We start from the raw sequence: 20,384 nt of genomic DNA, 5'->3' as shown, positions 1-20,384 counted from the left end.
GAAATGCCTATCTGTAGCACCTCATGTTTGTGTATTTCCCAGTTTTTAAGCTATTAAACCTAAATCATTCATATGAGTTTTGAATGGGCTTGAATCTAGGCAAAAATCTTAATGGGCTTCAAAAAAAAAAAATTTGTTTGGGCCAGATTTTGGCCCAAGAAGATAAACGGGGCCCAGCAGGGTGGGTCTAGGTCCCGAAAAAAAAATCCGATTAATAATCTGGCTAGGTTCAAGTCGCAGGTCTTGGCCTGCGGGTCGGGTCCAAGTATGCAAAAACTCGGCTCAAATCCGACCCGTTGCCATTCCTAATTCAAACAAGGCTAATTTGTGTTTCCTATGTGCATAGCTCACCAATACTGCGATTTCTCATATTTCTGCAACATTCATGCCCCGTATGTCATTTCATCTATAGGATAATAGTGAGAAAAAGACTGGAAACGTCAAAATAAAGTTGTGATAGTAAAAAATTGTGGTCAAGCATATGATTTCACATCAGTATTATGCATCTATAAGCCTATAACTTCCCAAAGAAGAAAATTTTCATTGTTGATTGAAATCATGATTCAAGACAAGACAAATATCTCAGTATTTACACACATGACATCACATATTATCATTTGCAAAAGGTGAAAGCCAATCAAGCATAAAAAGTATTGAATTTGAAGTGCCTTAGATAGCAAAGGTAGTGTTACTGAGTGACTGCAACAAAGACAAATTTTTTCACCTTCCATCTCCAATTATGCCACCAAACATGGTTTCAGTAACATTTACAGGAGAAGGCAATGGATCACTGAGTTGGCTAAGATCAGTGTTACCCTCATGATGCTTTCTACCTTCTTCACTCAAAAAGCTGTTTGTTATATCTTTGAAATTCAAATCAGTTAAATAACTCGGCTTTGATGTAACAATGCCAACCTCAATATCTCCTGCAAGCATGGCCACAACACGGGACATTGGTGGCCGCATGTTTGGTGATGCCTGTGTGCACATCAAAGACACTGCTATCACTCGAGCAGCTTCATTTTCATCAAATTTTGATAATGTGGGATCTACCAACCTTAAACTCTGATTATTTTCATGTAGAGTCCACGCCTGGTGATTCATGACAAGGAGAGCAAATAAGAATTTTCTTTATAATGAAATAAATTAAGAAATGGAAAAAGAGAGAGAAACTTCCTTTCCCATACCCATTCAAGGAGATAAATTTTTTCAGTGTCCAAGCTGTCGTCTGAGTTTGGTCTCCCACTTAGGATCTCCAAAGCAACAACACCAAAACCGAAAACATCAGCTTTCTCAGTCAAGTGCCCACGCATCGCATACTCCGGTGCCAAATAGCCTCTGAAACATTTAAAATTAATATGCAAGTTTATTTAAAACTATCAATGTATCTGATCAGGTTCAATTTCCATAGGAAAATTGAATATCAGTAATGAAAAAAAAAATTTCCAATAGCATCCTCAAGTTTGTAATAGTTATTGATCATTCTTCAAATGAATCTAGTGATTATTGATTGACTGTTAGATACTTATATAAGGATCTAGATCTTACACTATAATATGCATCTTGGTACAATATAAAACAGGCATTAAAGACAAAGACTTTGAGAAAGTGGATAAGGAGCTTACATGGTCCCTGCAACTCGGGTGTTGATGTGGGTTTTAGTGTCATCATAAAGTTTTGCCAATCCAAAATCTGATATTTTCGGGCATAGCTTTCCATCAATCAAAATATTGCTAGCCTTCACATCTCGATGTACAATCCTTGGCCTTGACTCTTCATGGAGATAAGCAAGTCCTCTTGCAGTTCCCAAGCAAACATTGAAGCGAGTAGGCCAATCAAGATGCAACTTACTTTTTCCTGCATTAGTAGTAGTTCCCATCTAATTAGATTAAGAGTCATCAATCAAATGCCAGATCCTTATTTAGGAGTTATTTGAGTGCAATGATACAAAGCTTCCCATATGGATATTGTTAGAGAACATTAGAGTTTGGAAAAATCAGATTATGTCTTGGGGTAAAAAAAATAGTCATATGAGATTTGGGCTACTTCAAATTATTTGGCAGTGGTCCAAAACATAATTGACAATGCTTAATGACATAACATCGCTTTAGTCCCAAAACTTGGGGGTTGGTTATAGATCCTCCACAGATTAATCAAGATTAGGCTCATGTATTCACTTCTATCATTCTATCTTATCTAAAATCGTACTCTTTGTTACTTCCTTAATTGACATTTTTTTTACTACTTCAAGCAATATTAATGAGAATATTAATCACGTCCCTCTGCACATAACTAAACTATCTCAAGTGACTCCCTCTCATCTTTTCATCAATTTTTCCTCTATTTTAAAGCAAATTTCTTCATTTTAAATACCATTTTTCTTTGTATTTCCAGTTATTCATCATAATATTCTCATTTAAACTACAATAATTTTAAGAACATGTTATTTCTTAAGATTCTAACACTTAGTACCACAAATCATAGTTTGTATTATAATAGTCTTATAAAATTTTTCCTTTAACTTAATAAGTACTCTATGATCACACAATTTTTCTAATGTGCTTCTCCACTTCTTTCACCTTACTTTCATATATCCTATGATTCACATCATCTTCAAACTCTCCACCCTTATGAATTGTGGATCTAAGATATCAAAGGCACTAACTATTTGGTATCTCTTGACCCTCATGTCTTAGAACTTATGAACTTTATTTATATTGTTACCAAACAAACATTCTATGTACTTCAATTTTTTTTGATAGGTTGTACTTCAATTTTTCTTAGTAGAAATCCTTTGTATTCTAAAACATCTCTTTAAATTTCTAATTTGACATTGACTCCGCATTTAGTTCATCCACTAAAACAATATCATTTGCAAAAGCATAAATCATAGGATTTCATGTTGAATTGATTTGGCGAACTCCTATAGCCAACACATAGAGATATGGATTAATATTTATCCTTGATGCAAACCTATAAGGATAGGAAACTTACTTGCAATGTCTTTCTTTGTTCTCTTTCTAGTTACAATTTTGTCATATATATCCTTAGTCAACTTGATATACATAAAAGTAGCTCTTTTTTTCCCTTAAAAACTCACCACATAAACTCTTCAAATAACCTATCATATGATTTCTCTAGGTCAATAAAACCTATATGGGGATCTTTACTGACTTCTTTATATCTTTCCTTTAGATGTTTATGAAAGAATATAGTAGGCATAAAACCAAATTGATTCTTTGATATTGTTGTTTCGTGACTTAATCTATATTCAATCACACTCTCCCAAATTTTTTGCAACCACCAAAAGTAAAGCACCACTCACATCTATGTTATGCCCCAAAAGGGCTAGTGTAGTCACAATTGAGACTCATGATAGTTTTCATAAAACCCACAACCCAGTATACGCCTTATATGGGACTCAACACACTTTGCTATTCAATATCAACCTAGGGCATCACAAGATCCTCCACCTAAATCCCTAATGTTCTCATCCAAGCCCACTTTGTGGGGGCAATGTCTCTGAGCTCAACAAGAGGTTACCAAGTTGGGTTTAATATTATTTGTAACCACCTGTTGAGAAAAAAAAAAAAAAAAAAAAAGATGCTAGCCCCATCTGCTCTATATCCCAAAAAGACTAATCTAGTCACTATTGCTCTAATACAATGTTAAATTACCTATTATAAAATAGTAAATTTAATCATTTAGCCACATAATTTTAACACTCCCCCTTATGTGTGAGTTTAAACACCTTATTAATAGGTGAGGCCCAATACGGGGGATTTTGAATGGGAGGTAGAGTGGAGGAGATAAGGATCAAACTTAGGACCTCCTAAGTTGATACCATTAAATTACCAATTCTCCCAAAAGCTTAAACTATTAAGAGATGGTGGATTTAATAATTAAACTTCATAATTCTAACAATAATTAAATATTTCTAATAATTGAATGAATGATGATTTTATGGGCGGCTTGGAAGGTGTGAAATGAGTATAAAGTATGTTCCTACCAAATAATGCCTGATCAAGGCTTCCATTTTCAAGATATTCATAAACAAGAAGGCGCCTATCTCCCTCAATGCAGCATCCGTTTAGTTTCACAAGGTTACGATGTTGCACAGCAGATATGGTAGAAATTTCATTTACAAATTGACTCTTCCCTTGGTGAGATGCCACCGATAATTGCTTCACAGCTACAATCCTCCCATCAGATAGTGTGCCCTGTGAAGTTGTAAAAATCAGTGACACGAAAAGTGAAATCCAGGGTTTTTTTTTGGTTCACAAATGGGAATGTTGGTATGTTCCTTGAACATTGCACTACTGCTTTATTCTTTTAAGCAACTCCAATAAATAGCATGACAAAACTTTATTACTTACTGTAGCTAAAATGTTAAAGATAGCCAATTGCATACAATTCTTAGGAAAAAGGTCATTTTCAGTACACAAAGCTCCCACTTTTTTTTTAAGCCTTTGGAAACATAAATATATATATTTTTTAAAGAAATTACTTTCTTAAAAGAATATTTTAGTTGCTTTTAGCATCATTTAGGTGATGATTTTGCTGACTTAGTTTTGTCATCAAACATAATGCCAAGTGTCTATCCAACATTACATACAACAATGTACTTTACCTTGAAAACAGGTCCAAATCCTCCCTCCCCTAACTTTTTTGAAGGGTTGAAGTCATCGGTCGCACTTCTCAGCTCAGCATAACTGAAAATGTTTGGTCGGAGGCCTATTCCAAGAAGCTCTGCAGGTTCAAGCAAGAGAGGATCTAGTTAACTGATTTAAACTCTTCATTATTGTCACAGTTAAATATTTTGAACAATTTGATTTTTCTTTTGAGGTGGGGGGGGGGGGTGAGGGAGTGTTGGTAACATAGGTTTTCAATTTAATGATATTATGTAGAAAATTTCAGCTAGACCCTTATTCCCTTTCATGGAAAGGATCCATACTATTATCCAAGCAATAATAGTACTCATACTTTTCTAACAACTAGTCTAGGATTTAGCCTTTTCAAATATCAGAGAGTAACTTGAATTTTAACCAAAAGTGAGTGGTACAGAGTCCATTAGTGTTTATTTCTTAGGATGTATTTCACCAGTACCTCCACTACTGCTGTAATGTTCTTACCGTCCTCATTATTGTGCTGCGGTTTTCTCTTCATGTAGAAAACTGCAAATATGAAAATCAAGCTCACGACTCCTACAGGGACTGCAATTCCTACAATCAAACCCAACCTGCTTTTCTTTCCTCGATTGCTTGGTGGAATCCCAGTAACATTAGATACAAAATCTGAGTAATTATTTATTATTAGTAATAAGCAGAAAATAATCATATCAAAAACATCACAAATCAATTCATAAATCATATCAGATACAATACCTGAAACAACATGAATGGCTGAAATTAGTGGCCCATAATGACCTTGTACAGGTATGCAACAAGTGCCCTTACCAGCCCAAAATAGATGAATTTCAAGATAATTCTCTGACACATTAGCCTTAAAAATCTTCTGGAGTGCTCTCTCAACGCCCCCTGCCTCCTTTGATATGTCAAAGTCCTTAAATTCTAGAGTACCCTAGAAAACAAATTATAGGATAATTTTATAATTATTATTGAATGAATTAAAATGGAATTCTTTGAAATTAAAAATAATTTGTATTATAGAAACTCTACACGAGGAGGTAATGATCTTTATTCAAGAATGGAATATATTTTTCTCTAAAGCAATCTATAGTCACCTGAATGTAGATATCGAATACACGCCTCGCTCGACTCATCCAAGTTTGAGAGCTTGGATCATCAAGACCAGTTTCCGCAAAAAACAAGCTGACATTATAAAGACCATTATGAAGACCTAGGCCATAGTATCTAAGTGATCCTGGGGACACCCTTGAAGTTTGGTAAAGTTCTGGGGTGTTAGTTCCAATGACTTGTGCCAAAGTGTTTTGAACATAACTATTATTTTCAAACAACCCCGCATTGCTGACTGCCCAATTTTCTGTATTAGTTACATAATACCATGCTGCACCAAAGGATGCTGAGTTTTCAGCCTCGTACGCTATACCCTCAGCAGTCATCTCTGGGCCACCACACTTGATTGAAAAGTTTGCATCTGTGGAATCATTATGTAAACTCAACTAATTTCACTTACTAATGTTTTCCCAAAAGAAGCTAATACAAATTTCTGTTCAGAATAAAAATATTCAGGTTGATTTTGGCTTGGAAGAGTGTCATTATATTTTTTTTAGATAAGTAAGAATGATATATATACGAAAGGTTACTCTATGCCTGAAAAACACAGAGCAACCCAAAAATACAAGAAAAAGGAAACAAAGAGAAACAAGAGAGAAAACCAAACAACAAAGAAATTACAATAGAAAAAGGGAACAAAGAAAAGAAGGGAGGGAATCACTAGACGTGAGTCCCCACGCCCGAGACCAATCAAATAAAGTTCCACAAAAAGAAGCAAGCAACTGATCACTAGATTCCAGACAAAAAGTCCTCAAAAGTCCTCCGGTTCCGCTCCTTCCAAATACACCAAAGGATGCACAACGGGACTAAATTCCAGATCTGAGACGAATGCTTCCCCAGCCAATTCTACCATCCAAAAAGCAAGTTTGGAATCGAACTAGGCATAACCCAAGCCAAGCCAAAAGTTATAAAAACAAAGCTCCATAACCGATAGGCCACCTCACAATAAAGAAGTAGATGATCTACCGTCTCTCCACAATGACAACACATAATGCACCAATCCACAAAAACCAATCTCCTCAATCTCAGATTGTCTCCCGTTAGGATCTTATTCAAATCTACACACCAAACAAAAAAAGAAACTCGCCTAGGGGCCTTTACTCTCCAAATAGCTTTTCAAGGAAAGATAGTTGAGGGAGAATTTCTTAATTTGTTATAGTACGACCGGATGTCAAAAGCCCCATTAGGCTTCAATTTCCATCTCATCCGGTCTCCAACATCCATAGGAGGGGTTATAGCACCCAACATACAAAGAAACCGCAGCCCTTCATCCATCTCCCAATCATTAAAAAATCTACTAAACCGAACATTCCAAAATCTTCTATCCTCCGCCCCCTGCCTATGCAAAGAAGCTTCAACAAAAGCCTTCTTATCAATGGCAATGCCATACAGCCTTGGAAAAGCCATATGAAAAGGTTGATCCCCATACCACCCATCCTGCCAAAACCTCACCCTATTCCCCAACCCAACCACAAACTGACAATTTTTGCTGAAATCCTCCCAACCCATGCGGATACTTCTCCACAAACCACACCCATGAGCTCCCCTACCCAGCTTTAAGGTCCATCCCCCCCAATCTTCCCCATATTTTGAAGCTACTACCCGCCTCCATAACCGACCCTCTTCCTTACCAAACCGCCACAACCATTTCCCCAATAAAGCCTTATTAAAGGTAGTGAGTTTCCTTATCCCTAAGCCACCATTAGCTATAGGCGCACAAACTTTGTCCCATCCTACCAAATGAATCTTGCTATCTCCCTAAAGGAAATCACTTTGCATCTTTTCAATTTTATTAGCCACATGAGTAGGAATTGTGAATAACGATAGAAAGTAAGTCGGAAGACTAGAGAGCGTACTCTTGAGTAACATCAAACGACCCCCCTTAGACAAGTACAACTTCTTCCACCCAGATAATTTCCGTTTAATATTTTCCAAAATTGTATTCCAAATTGAAGGGGAGTTGTGAGGAGCCCCCAGCAGCATGCCAAGATACAACATAAGTAAAGAACCAACTCTGTAGCCCAAGATATCAGCCAGAGCATGCACATCACCAACCTCCCCTATAGGAACCATTTCGCTCTTATGCACATTGACCTTCAAACCTGTTACCGCCTGAAAACTAAGGAGCAACAACCGAATATGAAGAATTTGCTCCACATCTGCATCACAAAAAAGGATAGTATCATCTGCAAATAATAGATGTAAAACACGTTCCCCACCATCCCTCCTACCCTCAAAATTAAAACCACGAATCAAGCCAGCTCCCTCCATTCTTCTCAACATCCTACTAAGCACCTCCATCAAGATCAAAAACAGCATAGGAGATAGCGGATCCCCTTGTCTTAAACCCCTTGAGCTACCAAAGAAATCAGCTGGGGACCCATTAATCAAAACAGAGAACTGAATTGTGGATATACAAGAACGTATCCACTTACACCACTTCACTCCAAAACCCATCCTATTTAGCAGATACAACAAAGCCTCCCAATTCACATGATCGTAGACTTTCTCCATATCGAGCTTACAAATGACTCCAAGAAACCTACTCTTCCCACGACTATCCACACACTCATTCGCAATGAGAACCGAGTCAAGGATTTGTCTCCCCCCCACAAAGCTATTCTGATTCTCAGAAATCAACTGATCTAAAACCACTCTCAAGCGATTTGCCAAGACCTTAGCCAAGATTTTATACACACTCCCCACCAAACTAATAGGTCGAAAATCTCTAATATTGGAAGCATCATTCTTTTTAGGAATTAAAGCAATGAAGGTCGCATTAAGGGATTTTTCAAACTTGCAATGATAGAAAAACTCTTCAAAGACCGCTAGGACATCTTTCTCCACTACCTTCCAGCAATGATGATAGAACGCCATAGTAAACCCATCCGGACCTGGAGCTTTGTCCCCTTCCAGATCCCTAACAACTTGAAGAATCTCCTCTCTCAAACTTCCAATGCATTATATAAGTTACATGCCAATGCAATATATTTTACCTTTCATTTCCAAGTATAATTGAAATTCATAAAGTAGGCACCATACATTAACCATTCAGGTCATCAGGGTAAAATTAATAGTTGCAGAAAGCAACAACTCTCTCCCTCTCTCTTCTAATACACACAAGCATGTATAAAATAAGAGGTTATTGCTTCTGTCCTTCCTAAAGTTGGCTTTATAAAAGATGAAGGCTCAAGTTTGCAAAATTTCTGGCTTTCCAAGTTGTAGCAAAGTTCATGCATACTTCTTTTGTCAATAACCATCTGAGTATTAGATTATTTAATCTCAAAAGGAGTTGTAATGACTACAGCTCAGAGCTACCACAAAGCCAAATTTCAGTATGACTTTCTAGTTCCTTTTTTGACATCTATAGAATTAACATAAGCTAGCCTGCCTACTTACTTCAAGTTTCTACTTGTGACAAGAACCAAAATGTGTTTCATCCCCTTAGCAATTTTATTTATGATATAAAGGAAGTATCAATAGAAAAATAATACCTGAGAAGCAGCGCAATTTTCCTTAACTTGATATTAAATTAAATCATAAATAACTAAAGGGGTAACCTATGGCAAACTACCCTATCAAGATTAACAGGGTCTGACCCACTTTCTGCTATAATAATGTCAGGTTTTGTAAAAATTTGGCCAATCAACAGATCAAAGGAAACTCTTAAAAGGGGAAGGATGAATTAGATTATTCTTTCCTTTTTCAAAAAAATGAACATAATTTTGCTTATGCATGAAATACCATTTATTGTTCAAATATTGTTTGGCTACACAATACTCAAGAAAATTGGAAGATATCTATTTTTTTATGGTTGTAGATTAATTTGATACAGTTTGATTTGAATCTATATATGATCCCACCATCCTATGGGAAAATACCGGGGCCCCATCAATCATGATAGGCTGTGCCCTGTCATATCCCATAACAAAGTATAAGAAAGAAATAACTTACTAAGTTGAGAGTTCCTTTTGCATGGGAAATTTCTCTGGAGGCAATTCAGTCCTGGCATAACACTGCAAACACAGATCTGAATTAACAAATTTCATGAAAGAATTCATTGAACTAAAGATGTGAAATGGTAATCACTTTCTTTCTCATGCCTACTTTTGGACGTTGTTAAAAGAGGGTGAGAGTAGGAAACACAGCTCACCTTATGTTTGATTTGTCAAATACGAAGTTGTTTGCCACCAAATTCCTACATAATTTTATCCAATGATCCTTCGTCACTATCACAACTGATACTTATTATTAGAGATGATATATAGGATTATAAATTAAAACATTGGAACAGCAGATATTTACAAATGAGCATTGGCTCCTGAAGTCACCATTCTTCAAAAATCAGTAGTTAACACCCACTGAGGTATAGTGAAGATGATGTTTATTTTTTATTTTCTTTTCTTATTTTTAAAATGGAGCACTAGAAGTTTTCTTTTGAGGTAGCTAATCATCATTTCCAAAAGCTCTAGTATAGATAGACACCCATAGAATGAAAGAAACAAGTTCAAGTTTCTAACCGGTTTTATTAATATTCTTTAAATTACTATGGCTGGAATAAATTAATTTGATTCTTCAATTACATTCATGTGGCGTATACTAAAATAAATCAGTTAGGTTTATGTCAATAGCACCTGGTGTTCATACCTAGGTGTTAAATTCAGAAAAAGATATGAAAGAAAAGAGTACTATCACTTGAGATACATACAGTTTTAAGTTTGAGGGTGCAGTTACCCATGAGGGAAATCCTCCAGATAGATGATTATAGGACAAATCTCTGCACACAAAGGAATGTGAAAAGTATTGAGCAGACACATAATGCACCCCCACAAAAAAAAAATAATAATAATCAGAATAATCAGAATAAGAAATCTACAAAGCAACTAGACTGTTTTATCAATTGGTCGCATGCCAAGTGCAAAACATTCTGATTTGGACACTTTATTGCATGAAATTTAGAAGATACCATACAAAGTAAGAAGGTTTCTTCTTCTTCTTCATCTCTTTTTTGCCCCTTGATCAATTTAATTTAAGAATTATACAAACTTGAAATGATAATAACAGCAATTAATTAATTAATTAATATTTTTAGGTATATTTTACATATTTTATTTGTAGTTAGGCAATAAAAATAAAGAAAGAAAAGAAAGTAGAATACTAGAATATGACAATGCTATTATTTAAGCATAAAAAAGGGGGAGTTTCTCCATTTTATAGGGAAAGGGAACTTTCTCCATTGTTAGGGTTATATTCGCCGAAGTCCATGTGTGGGCTTAGGCCCATTGTACTATTCCTAGTGTAATTTTTCTATTAGTCCTTAAGGTTTGCAGTTGTATGGATCCTAACTAGTGAAGGAAGAATTGGAGTAATTCGAGGTAGTTGTGGACTCCCAAGAGAAGGTAGAGAGAGTTTAGAGAGAACTAGCTTATCATTCACATAATGAGCAAGTACAAATACATGATTCTATTTATACTCGAGATGATGGTATTTTTAAAGCAAGATTATCTCTAAATAACTTCTAATCAACGAACAAATTGTAACAAAGTGCTCTAACAACTACCTTAATGAAATACAATCTTTAGCTTCCTACTTGCCTATTTCCCTCACACGTCATGATTCTCACACATAATTCCTACACATGATGCTACTTTCACACGCTTACACACATAATTTTGGCTGTTGACTTGCTTGCACACGACATATGGATTGGGGTTGCTTGACAAGCATAGCACAAGGCCCTTACTAGGCTCCCAAGATATCCCTCCCTTTGAAAAGCACCTTGCCCACAAGGTGAGAGAATTGGAGCTGCACGGTATGGAATAACTCTCATGTAACATAATCTGCACGAGTGCCTTGAGTTGACAAGTACCTCTATAGCAACCTTGTTGCCCAGCTTGGTCACTGTTCTTTGTAAGATTTCTTTGGGTTCAGGAGAGAGATCCCCCTCTTTGTTAACTTGAGGATATGTTGACAAAGGAGTGGTATGTAATTTTCCCAATTTTGGCCTGAGGTAGATACTTGAAAGACTAGATGGATCTGAAATTCAGCGGAATCCTTTGAAGGATCTAAATGGAACAAAGTACATCGGTGACAGCTTCAAATGGCTTCGAAGTCCCAAATAATTTTGTCTGTAAGGGAGTCTCAAGAACAACCAATCATCCACCGAGTATTCTTAACTAATTATGCGTTTGTCAGCTTGTATAGTCATTCTTTCTTGGGCAGTTACAAGATTGTTTTTGAGGATAGACAAGATCTGCTCCTATGTCTTCAATTGTCTATAATTTGCTAGTACCAAGTATAGCCAAGGGGGTGGAAATTGGAAACCCATACAGGGCTTCAAAGGGAGTCTTGATGGTGGTTTGAAAATTGCTGTTATTCCAATATTCTGCCAAGGGCAACCAATCTGACTACTTTTTAGGCTTGTAACAAGTATAGGATCTCAAGTAATGCTACTCTACCTAGTTGACCATTTCAGTTAGCCATCTTTCCAAGGATGAATATTGTTAAAAGATACTAAAATACTCACTCACACGCACAATCACACACAGATTTGCTTGAAATGAAAAAGATACACATACCGAGGAGATTTACTTGAAACATAAAAAATAAAAAGAATAATGTTAAAGCATACTGAAAACTAGAAGGGTTAACATTAAATATTTAAGATGACATTATTATAATCTCATTGGAACCTAAGAATAATGTTAAATCATACTGAAAGGGAAAACATTAAGAGATTAAGATGACATATTATTATGTTATGAGAACTTACACATTCAGAAGTCCTAATTCCATGTTTAGGCTAGGAAGTGTTCCAGAGAGACTATTGTTTCCAAGAAACCTAACCATTTTGATAGAGTGTAAGAGAAAGCACAGGAGAATTAAAAAAGGACTGGCAGGGGGGGGGGGGGGTGCAATTATGGATATAACATAAGTCCACAATGATAACAAAGGAGGGCATAGATCAAGATCTTCAAGCAATGGGGACGAGGTGCTCAGCCCTGGCTTAGGTGGTAGAGGGGCAAGTTGGGTGTAGGTCTTAAGTTTGTAACTTTGAATCCTTCTGTTGCAAGAAGGCAAGGGCATACTTACAAGGATTTGAGAGAACTTATACTGAGCAAACCACTTGGTATTTCACCTGTTAGGTTGTTGAAACTCAAATCCCTGAAAAAGTAAGTGATAAATTGAGAGAAATAAATAGAACAGAAAGAAGTCTCAGAAATCAGTCAGAATTTAAGGTTTGACTGTCCATTGGAACTTACAGCATTTGTAAAATTTTGTATTCTCCAATCTCAGATGGAATATTTCCAGTAATCAATGCATTTCTTAGAACTCTATGGGATTAATAACAATGGATAATTAGTGCATAGGTGAATGAGTTTATATTGTATATTTGGTAAAAAAAACAACTTTGGATGGCATATATGCGAATGGCAGGGTAAGTTAACTTACAGTTCAGTCAAGGACGTCAAATTTTTAATAAAGTCAAGGGAGGAGCTCACATTGTATATATCACTGATTCGCCTACACGTATACACAAACATTATGAAACTAGTCTTGTTGAGAGAGATAGAGATTACAATAATTTGAAAAATATACTCACAAACTTGTCAATGAGGTCAAGTTAGAAAAACTGGAAGGTATTGGACCTTCAAAAGAGTTTCCTTGAATTCTCCTACAAAAACATTTAACCGGCTTATCAACAGTTGTATTATAGTAGCCATACTTCTCTGCTTTGGAGGAATGCGTAAAAATCTAGAGATGACTAAAATTTATCATCCACGTAAAATACATTTGAAGATGAAACCAGAAACTTTGATGGCTTACAGTTGTGTTAGCTTTGTCCAGTTTCCAATGAAGTCTGGTATCCTTCCAGTGAAAGGATTGTCTGACGCCCACCTGAAACCCAAGCATATCTACTGTAAGCTGTGCTCATGATAAAAATCTTCATTTGCATGAGTAAAATAAATAAATAAAGTGATGTCCTCTTAACATCATTTGCATGTTTTGAAGGTTGGCAAATGTCGAAGGGATTTCACCACCCAATCCACAACTGTCAATGAAACTGCAAAATTCAAAGCCAATATGATTTAGACATTGCAATTTGACACACTCTTGCCTATGATTAAACAGAAGTAAAAGAACGTTAGAACTTACATGTACTTAAGTTTGACCAAATTACCCAGTTCTGGAGGAAGTGTTCCTGAGAAATTATTTGAAGCCAAAGACCTGCATGGTATATATTCGGAGAAGTTATATGTCAAAGAAATCATCAAAATTCATATGGTATATTTTTTTCTCCCAGTAGTCAGTTTCAAAACTGATTTCATTGACTATTTAATTAAATGCAACTTCTGATTAACATTCAAGAGCTTTTTCAATCATATCAAAAAATTCATATGGTGTACCCTTTGGACAATGAGCCTATTATCATATCAAAAAATTCACAATTATAATCTAGATCACTTGAATATTTATGTAAAACTCTTAACATTTCTAGCAAAACACAATTTGGATAGGAATAATAAAGTGACAACTCAGATAGGGTAGCTAGTATCCAGGCCCAGAATGCAACCTTTTAGGAATCTTCAGGTAAGTCATTACCAATGACAACAAGTAGTATTTTTTGCAAAATGAAACCGTTCTAAAACTCACTTTTACTTTCTATTATATTATTTGCAAGATTTTAAAATGAATCTTCATTCCATAGAATTCATAGATGCAATTAACTTCCATCAAAATAAGGCCTTGCATTTACAAAACAACACTTTTGATTAGTGCTTTCTTTTCACAGAATAATTGATGTTTCACTGTGTGTCTTACAGCATATAAAGCTCCTTCAGGTTTCCAAGCTCCTTTGGGATGGTCCCAGTGAACAAATTGTGCTGAATTGACCTAAAATGATTAAAAAAAAAAACAATAAATCTAGGAATCAACAACCAGATATTCTCAGCAATTATACTTTATAATTTACCCACCAGTATTGATCAATTATTTCTATAAATAACATCACATTATATTTATATGGAAGTATCAAAAAGCATAATCAAGGAAATGAAATAATTGTTGAAATGAACAGATAGTAAACAGATTATAACTGGAAAGGACAAACGAATTTTGGTATGAAAAATGTCCAAGACAGCATATGTTGCTGGCTTAATGTGTAACTGTCTAAGGTAGCAATAGAAGTGCTAAGGCATGATAATTCTTGTTACATGTAAGGTTTCACCTATTTGAAGCTAGGGTAATAGAGGATTTGAGGAGCCTTGATTATTAATTGAATATCAACGCATGTTAGGCACGCATTATGCATGTTCCTGTGCTGCTTGTGATGTGGATTTGAGGAGCCTTGATAATTACTTGAATTTTTTGTTGTGAAGATTCATATTATTTGAAATTCATTTGCTGGGGAAACTCTCTCTATAACCCCTTTTCGTAATGCAGAAGGCCTTTGAAAATTAGATATGAACTAATTCTCCTCTTAACAACTATTAAAATAAAATAGAAAGGCTAGGTTTAGGCCTTTCATTTCATTCCCTCTCCATCCACATGATGGGTACTTGCATTCATCCACAACACAAGCAAAGGTTCTACTGAACCAAAATGATTCATGGTCAGATAGTTTATATTGCATCTAACAAGTTGAATATGTTTTACATGTTTTTACCGAATATAAATGCAATTTAACAATGTCCTTATGTTACCTTAGTCACTGCAGAAACGGGAACCTACTCTAATAGATGACAAGCATAAAGTCAAATATTTGCTTCAAAGTTTGAACTATATATATGCCTTCTTTCAATACTTACAAATACTGCAATGCAGATAAATTTCCAATAAAGGTTGGCAACGGGCCCGTGAAGAAATTTTTATCAATCTTCCTACAGATGTAGAACAAAATTATCATCTTTAAATCTGAATCTCACATTCAAATGAAAATTTTAACAATCTAATAAACAATAAGTTTATTTCCCCACCTTAAAAAGGACAAATAGAAAAAATGAGTTAACTATCATAAATCAAATGCAGAGAGTGAAGAAATCCATACAAGAAGGTAAGAAATTTCAAAGCCACAAGTTCTTCTGGAATCACTCCTCGTTTTTTCAAGCCAAACACTCTCCTGGAAAAATATAAGAACAGCTAGCTTGCAATAAGTAAAGAAAATGATGTGTATTCAAAAAGATATGTTAAGGTTAGTATGTGATAGACTACAACTTATTCCAAAAGTTTAGATTGATTGAAAAATGGTGAATCTAATCACTTAATCATTATCCTAACAATCCCATCACGTGCCAAGAGATTTGTGGCTTAGTGACTCTATCAATTCTCTCTCTCGTAGAGAAGTTGGGTTCAAATCCCCCCTCTCCCAATTGTTATATGCCAAAAAACTCCCTTACATATGGGCTCAAAATTGCCTTCAATAAATAGGATCCAGCATATTGAATAACTTTTAAACGCAAAGTAGAGAGAAACAAGACTCAAATTCAAGAGTATCCAATCTGATACCATAGTAAACTACCCTTTGTCCCACAAAAGTTTAAACGGGTGGTAAAATGTGAATTGAAACCCTTATAATACTAAGGACAAGGGTTGGGCCTAAGAAGAAATGAGGAATATAGGTAGGGCAATATGTATCTACTAGGACTTAGGAGACATGTCTCCACTCTCCAATGTTGAGTGAGAATGTCTTGAGGTGTAACATTATTCACGGGCGTTGGCACCCAAACATTTTTTCATGGCCTCTCTAAGAGAATTGAATATGTTTTAGATTTCCAGGAACTGAAATTGTAGTGATATATCTCAAGGGGTCAACATGGAAAGAGACAATATACTCCACAATCTACTATCAGAGTTTGAGTAAATCTTAATTCTTAACTGCCCATATATGTGAATCTCAAATGGAAAAATGAAGTCCATTTCCTTGGTTGTACTACAACAAATAGGCACAATACTACCAGATGAGAACACATCCAAACTTGGGACTTGACTGCATCATGCGGGGTCCATTACACTAGAACATTAGACCCCAAGCTAGTTTATGCATGCAATTTGGTGATTAAAATGCAAACTACTAGTATTTATTCTCTCTTCATGTCCTATTCTTAGAGAGAGGGGGAGAGAGGCATACAATTGTGTAATATGGCAGATGGTACTATTGTTGTAGGTACAGTTGCATTTGATAGATGGGTTATTCCCTTCGTCCTCCAACCCAGTACCATTTACGGCAGATCCGCTACATGGATCTCCACTTATGTTCCACAATGCCACTGCTTGTGCATCCCATTGTTGGAATATTGAGTTCAATGCCCTCACTGTAACACAACCCTCAATATCATCACATCACTACCACATACTCAAATGATATGACCAAAATATAAAGACGTTCCAAATTCCAAAATACACTTTGATATTAAAAAAAAAAAAAATTCAAATTCAAAATTTCTTGCAAAAGGACCTGACCAAATCCATTATATAATATATGGCCAAGGCCCAAGATCTTTTCTCTTATATTTTTTGGGATTAGATTGTCATGTAGCCCATGGCCCAAATCCCGTATATAACTATAGATGGCCAAGGCCCAGTACACTTTTTTTTTCTATGTAGCCCAAAATCTATTTTGGATAATCCTTAAGGCTAAAGCATGTTAAACATTTCACCAAAACAACAGTTTTAAAAGTCTCCTATCAAGTGATAGTGCACTATTAATGAGTAATATCATCCATCCCTTAAGTTATGTCTGTGATTTCCTTTCCCTCTCCTACTATTTATCTATCACCAATACAAATAAAATAAATAAATAAATGAAGCAATCTCTCTCTATTTGAAATGAGGTTTCATATTTTAATTTTTCAATAGCTAGGCATTTTAATCTCGAAACAATTAAGCATTGTCTGTTGTGAAAGAAGAATTTAAAAATCTCAACATATGGGATAAAATGTGGTAAAATTCCATTAATTTAGTGCATAATTCTTCAGTTAGTATGATTTTTGTAGTGACTAAAAATAAGATAAGTGGTCGCTTATATCCTTATGATTTCATACACTTTGTCCTCCAAAAGTTATAATAAACTTCATTTAATTTAAATTAAATTAATACATTTTGGTAAATTAATAAAGTAATAACATATAAATTGACACATTTTGCACGGAGGTTTTAAGAAAGAAAAAAGTTGATGCAATTAAAGTACAAATAATTGACGATGTGATATCAAGTTCGCACCAAAATATATCAATCAAATTAAAAGTTAAAGCTATCAATCTCTAGCATATCTCATGAAGATTCCACGTTCTTGGTTAAGATACATATGTGAAGTAAAATAAAATAAAGATTAAGAAAATATAATGTAATTAGTGTGTTTGGACGAACTTTTATATCAATTTATTAGTGCAAAAGTAATTATATTTTGAAAAAAAAAAAATTGATGTCTTAAGAACTGCAGGTTTTATTTTGAAGTGAAAATAACTCATTATCCTAACAAAACTTCATGCTAGAAAGTAGAATCACACACTAATAGAGGCGAGAAAAAGAGAGAGAACTAAAGTGTGTTAATTTATGTCGGTGCAGGTAAACAAGTACTACGAGCTTCTCTGTATGAGTGAGTCCTCGCTAAAATCTCTTAATGTCTCATACAAAGCTAGGAATAAAAATGGACAGATTTGGCTTTGCCAACGTTTAAATTAAACCCCATGTGATGTGCTTGCTTTACTGCAATTTCATATTGAGCCAACTCTATACAGATTTGGTTTATTACAATTCACATATACAGATTTAAGAGGTTCATATCAGTATGTTGAAAGGAAATGAAATGAAGAATTTATTACAAAATATACAGAGAGAGAGAGTAGTACCTTCAGAAGGGTCTGTGGTTGGAGTTTGGGCGTTTGAGATGTCAAACGATACTAGGAAGAAGAACAAGAGACAGTAACCATAAGCAAATATTGAAGAAGACTGTGGCTTCACTTTCATATTCATCTTCAGAGCTTCCTATTTTACATGGATAAATGAAGTAGATAAGACAGCAGAATCTCAGATCAGTACCAAATCATTTGTTAGGGGAAAAAAAAAAAAAAAAAACCAGAGAAATATAAGAAGAAGAAGAAAGCAGAAATCCAAGCTTTGGCAGAATGGTGGACGAAGTGGAAGTTAACTTGCTTACAATTTGAAATCTCTTCTTCAAGGCTTGTCTGAGTTGTCTCTACTCTCTATAACTTGCAGAGTGAGAGAGTTTCATTTAGGAGAATTGTAAATGACAAATAGTGCTTTGAAAAGTGATATTCAACTATAAAGGGAAAATGGCACAATGCACGTGGAGTAGGTGGAAGTGGAGCTTCCTAGAGCTTTGAAAAGTGATATTACTATATTAGTAACTTGAAGTAACTGAATTGGGTAAGAATGAGAATGACACAAAGAAAGAAAGATGAAAGATATCTAAATCTGTAGTCGGCATCTAAGCTTGGCTACACGCAGTGGCGGCGCCACCTACAGGGACCACCCTGACCTAAAATATATATATATATATATATATATATATATAAAATAAAATAAATTATTTATCTACCCTTAAAAAAAATAGAAACACCCTCAAAAAAATTAGTAACACTCTCAAAAAAATTTTATGCCAATAAAATTAAATTTTGATAGATTATTTATTACATTTTGGCCAGTACCAATTTTTAGAAGAAAAAAAAAAGAAAAATCTCTAAATTAACAAACTCGTTATCACAGCATATCATTACCTGTGTCGAACGCTTAAAAAACAAATCCAGTTATCGCAAAGGTCACCACTTCTTCTTCTTCTTCCTTTTCTTCTTCTTTGCTTCATCTTATACGCTCTGCTAGTCTGCCTCTTTCTTTCTTTTTTTACTCTAGTTTTTATTTTATTAAGTTTTTTCTTTAGTTTGCCTTTTAGACTTTTAGCTTGTAGACCCCACTCACGTGACAAAGTTTTAAAAATGACAAAACTCAAAAAGCTAACAAAAGTGTTTAATTTCAAACTTATTTATTGAGCCTTGCCTCTTCCCAATATGATATACATATATACACTCTTATTGTACTACTTTTGGTTGTTGTTTTTCATTATTTAATTACATATTTATGTTTTGATATTCTAAAAGAGCTAGTAATTGTTATGTAATAACTAAATGATTTGAGTGTCAAAAAAAAAAAGAGTAAATGATTTGTTTCATTTGAAGTTTACTTATTTGGATCAATAATTTTATGTTGTATAAGAAAAAATAAATATTTTTTTTATTTTTTATTTAAAAACCCCGAAACTCCTTTAAAATGGTACGTTGAAATAGATCAGTACCGAAATATTCTGTTTCACTAAACAAACTAAAACATGGTCCAAAACGATATTCATAACATTGCTTTCAAGCAAAAAGAGAAAGCCAAAAAAAAAATTGAACTAAAATCTAAAAAAGAAAAAATTGTAAAAGAGAAATTGAAAAATAAATAAATAAATTGTAACAAAGCAAGTCCACCCAAGGACACCTTGAGAAACATTCCTGGAGCTGCTGCAGCATCCCATGCAACACACAACTGCTCTTGCCAACACCATCTTCCTCTTCTACCTTTGGTTCTGCCATTGGGACACTCCCACTAATGCAGATAGTGTGGACTTTGGAG

At 34.9% G+C, this 20,384-nt stretch overlaps 1 protein-coding gene across 3 annotated transcripts; it reads right to left on the bottom strand.

The window, feature by feature from the left end:
* Positions 1-521: 521 nt before the first annotated feature.
* On the bottom strand, positions 522-19,144 carry LOC142636006 (putative LRR receptor-like serine/threonine-protein kinase At1g56130). Of its 3 annotated transcripts, XM_075810067.1 has the most exons (25): positions 18,913-19,144; positions 18,605-18,740; positions 16,885-17,068; positions 15,805-15,876; positions 15,566-15,637; positions 14,580-14,651; positions 13,914-13,985; positions 13,750-13,821; positions 13,584-13,655; positions 13,360-13,431; positions 13,209-13,280; positions 13,019-13,090; positions 12,849-12,920; positions 12,529-12,597; positions 10,465-10,533; positions 9,910-9,954; positions 9,711-9,772; positions 5,744-6,117; positions 5,385-5,580; positions 5,133-5,294; positions 4,631-4,749; positions 4,010-4,220; positions 1,626-1,857; positions 1,188-1,338; positions 522-1,092 (listed from the first exon to the last, which is right to left on the bottom strand). In XM_075810067.1, the coding sequence occupies exons 2-25, from the start codon at positions 18,726-18,728 to the stop codon at positions 721-723; spliced, it is 3,090 nt and encodes a 1,029-aa protein (XP_075666182.1). In that variant the 5' UTR covers positions 18,729-18,740; positions 18,913-19,144; the 3' UTR covers positions 522-720. The 3 variants fall into 3 exon arrangements, with proteins under 3 accessions (XP_075666182.1, XP_075666183.1, XP_075666184.1); XM_075810068.1 differs by lacking the exon at positions 12,529-12,597; XM_075810069.1 differs by lacking the exons at positions 16,885-17,068; positions 18,913-19,144 and having other exon boundaries at positions 18,605-18,741.
* Between the last annotated feature and the right edge of the window lie 1,240 nt (positions 19,145-20,384).

The sequence above is a fragment of the Castanea sativa genome, chromosome 5 (assembly GCF_040712315.1).
Source record: "Castanea sativa cultivar Marrone di Chiusa Pesio chromosome 5, ASM4071231v1".
NCBI classification, from domain to species: Eukaryota; Viridiplantae; Streptophyta; class Magnoliopsida; order Fagales; family Fagaceae; genus Castanea; species Castanea sativa.
Note: the sequence above shows the minus strand (reverse complement) of the source record. Positions and strands in the feature narration are given on the sequence as shown.

What these genes read in the sequence shown, in the direction of transcription:
- LOC142636006 (XM_075810067.1), bottom strand. Translation starts at nt 18,728, where the DNA reads ATGAATATGAAAGTGAAGCCACAGTCTTCTTCAATATTTGCTTATGGT. An exon ending in CTGAAGGAGCTTTATATGCT is followed by an intron (nt 13,986 to 14,579) that starts GTAAGACACACA and finishes TATACCATGCAG; the next exon opens with GTCTTTGGCTTCAAATAATT. An exon ending in TTGACGTCCTTGACTGAACT is followed by an intron (nt 13,091 to 13,208) that starts GTAAGTTAACTT and finishes TTAATCCCATAG; the next exon opens with AGTTCTAAGAAATGCATTGA.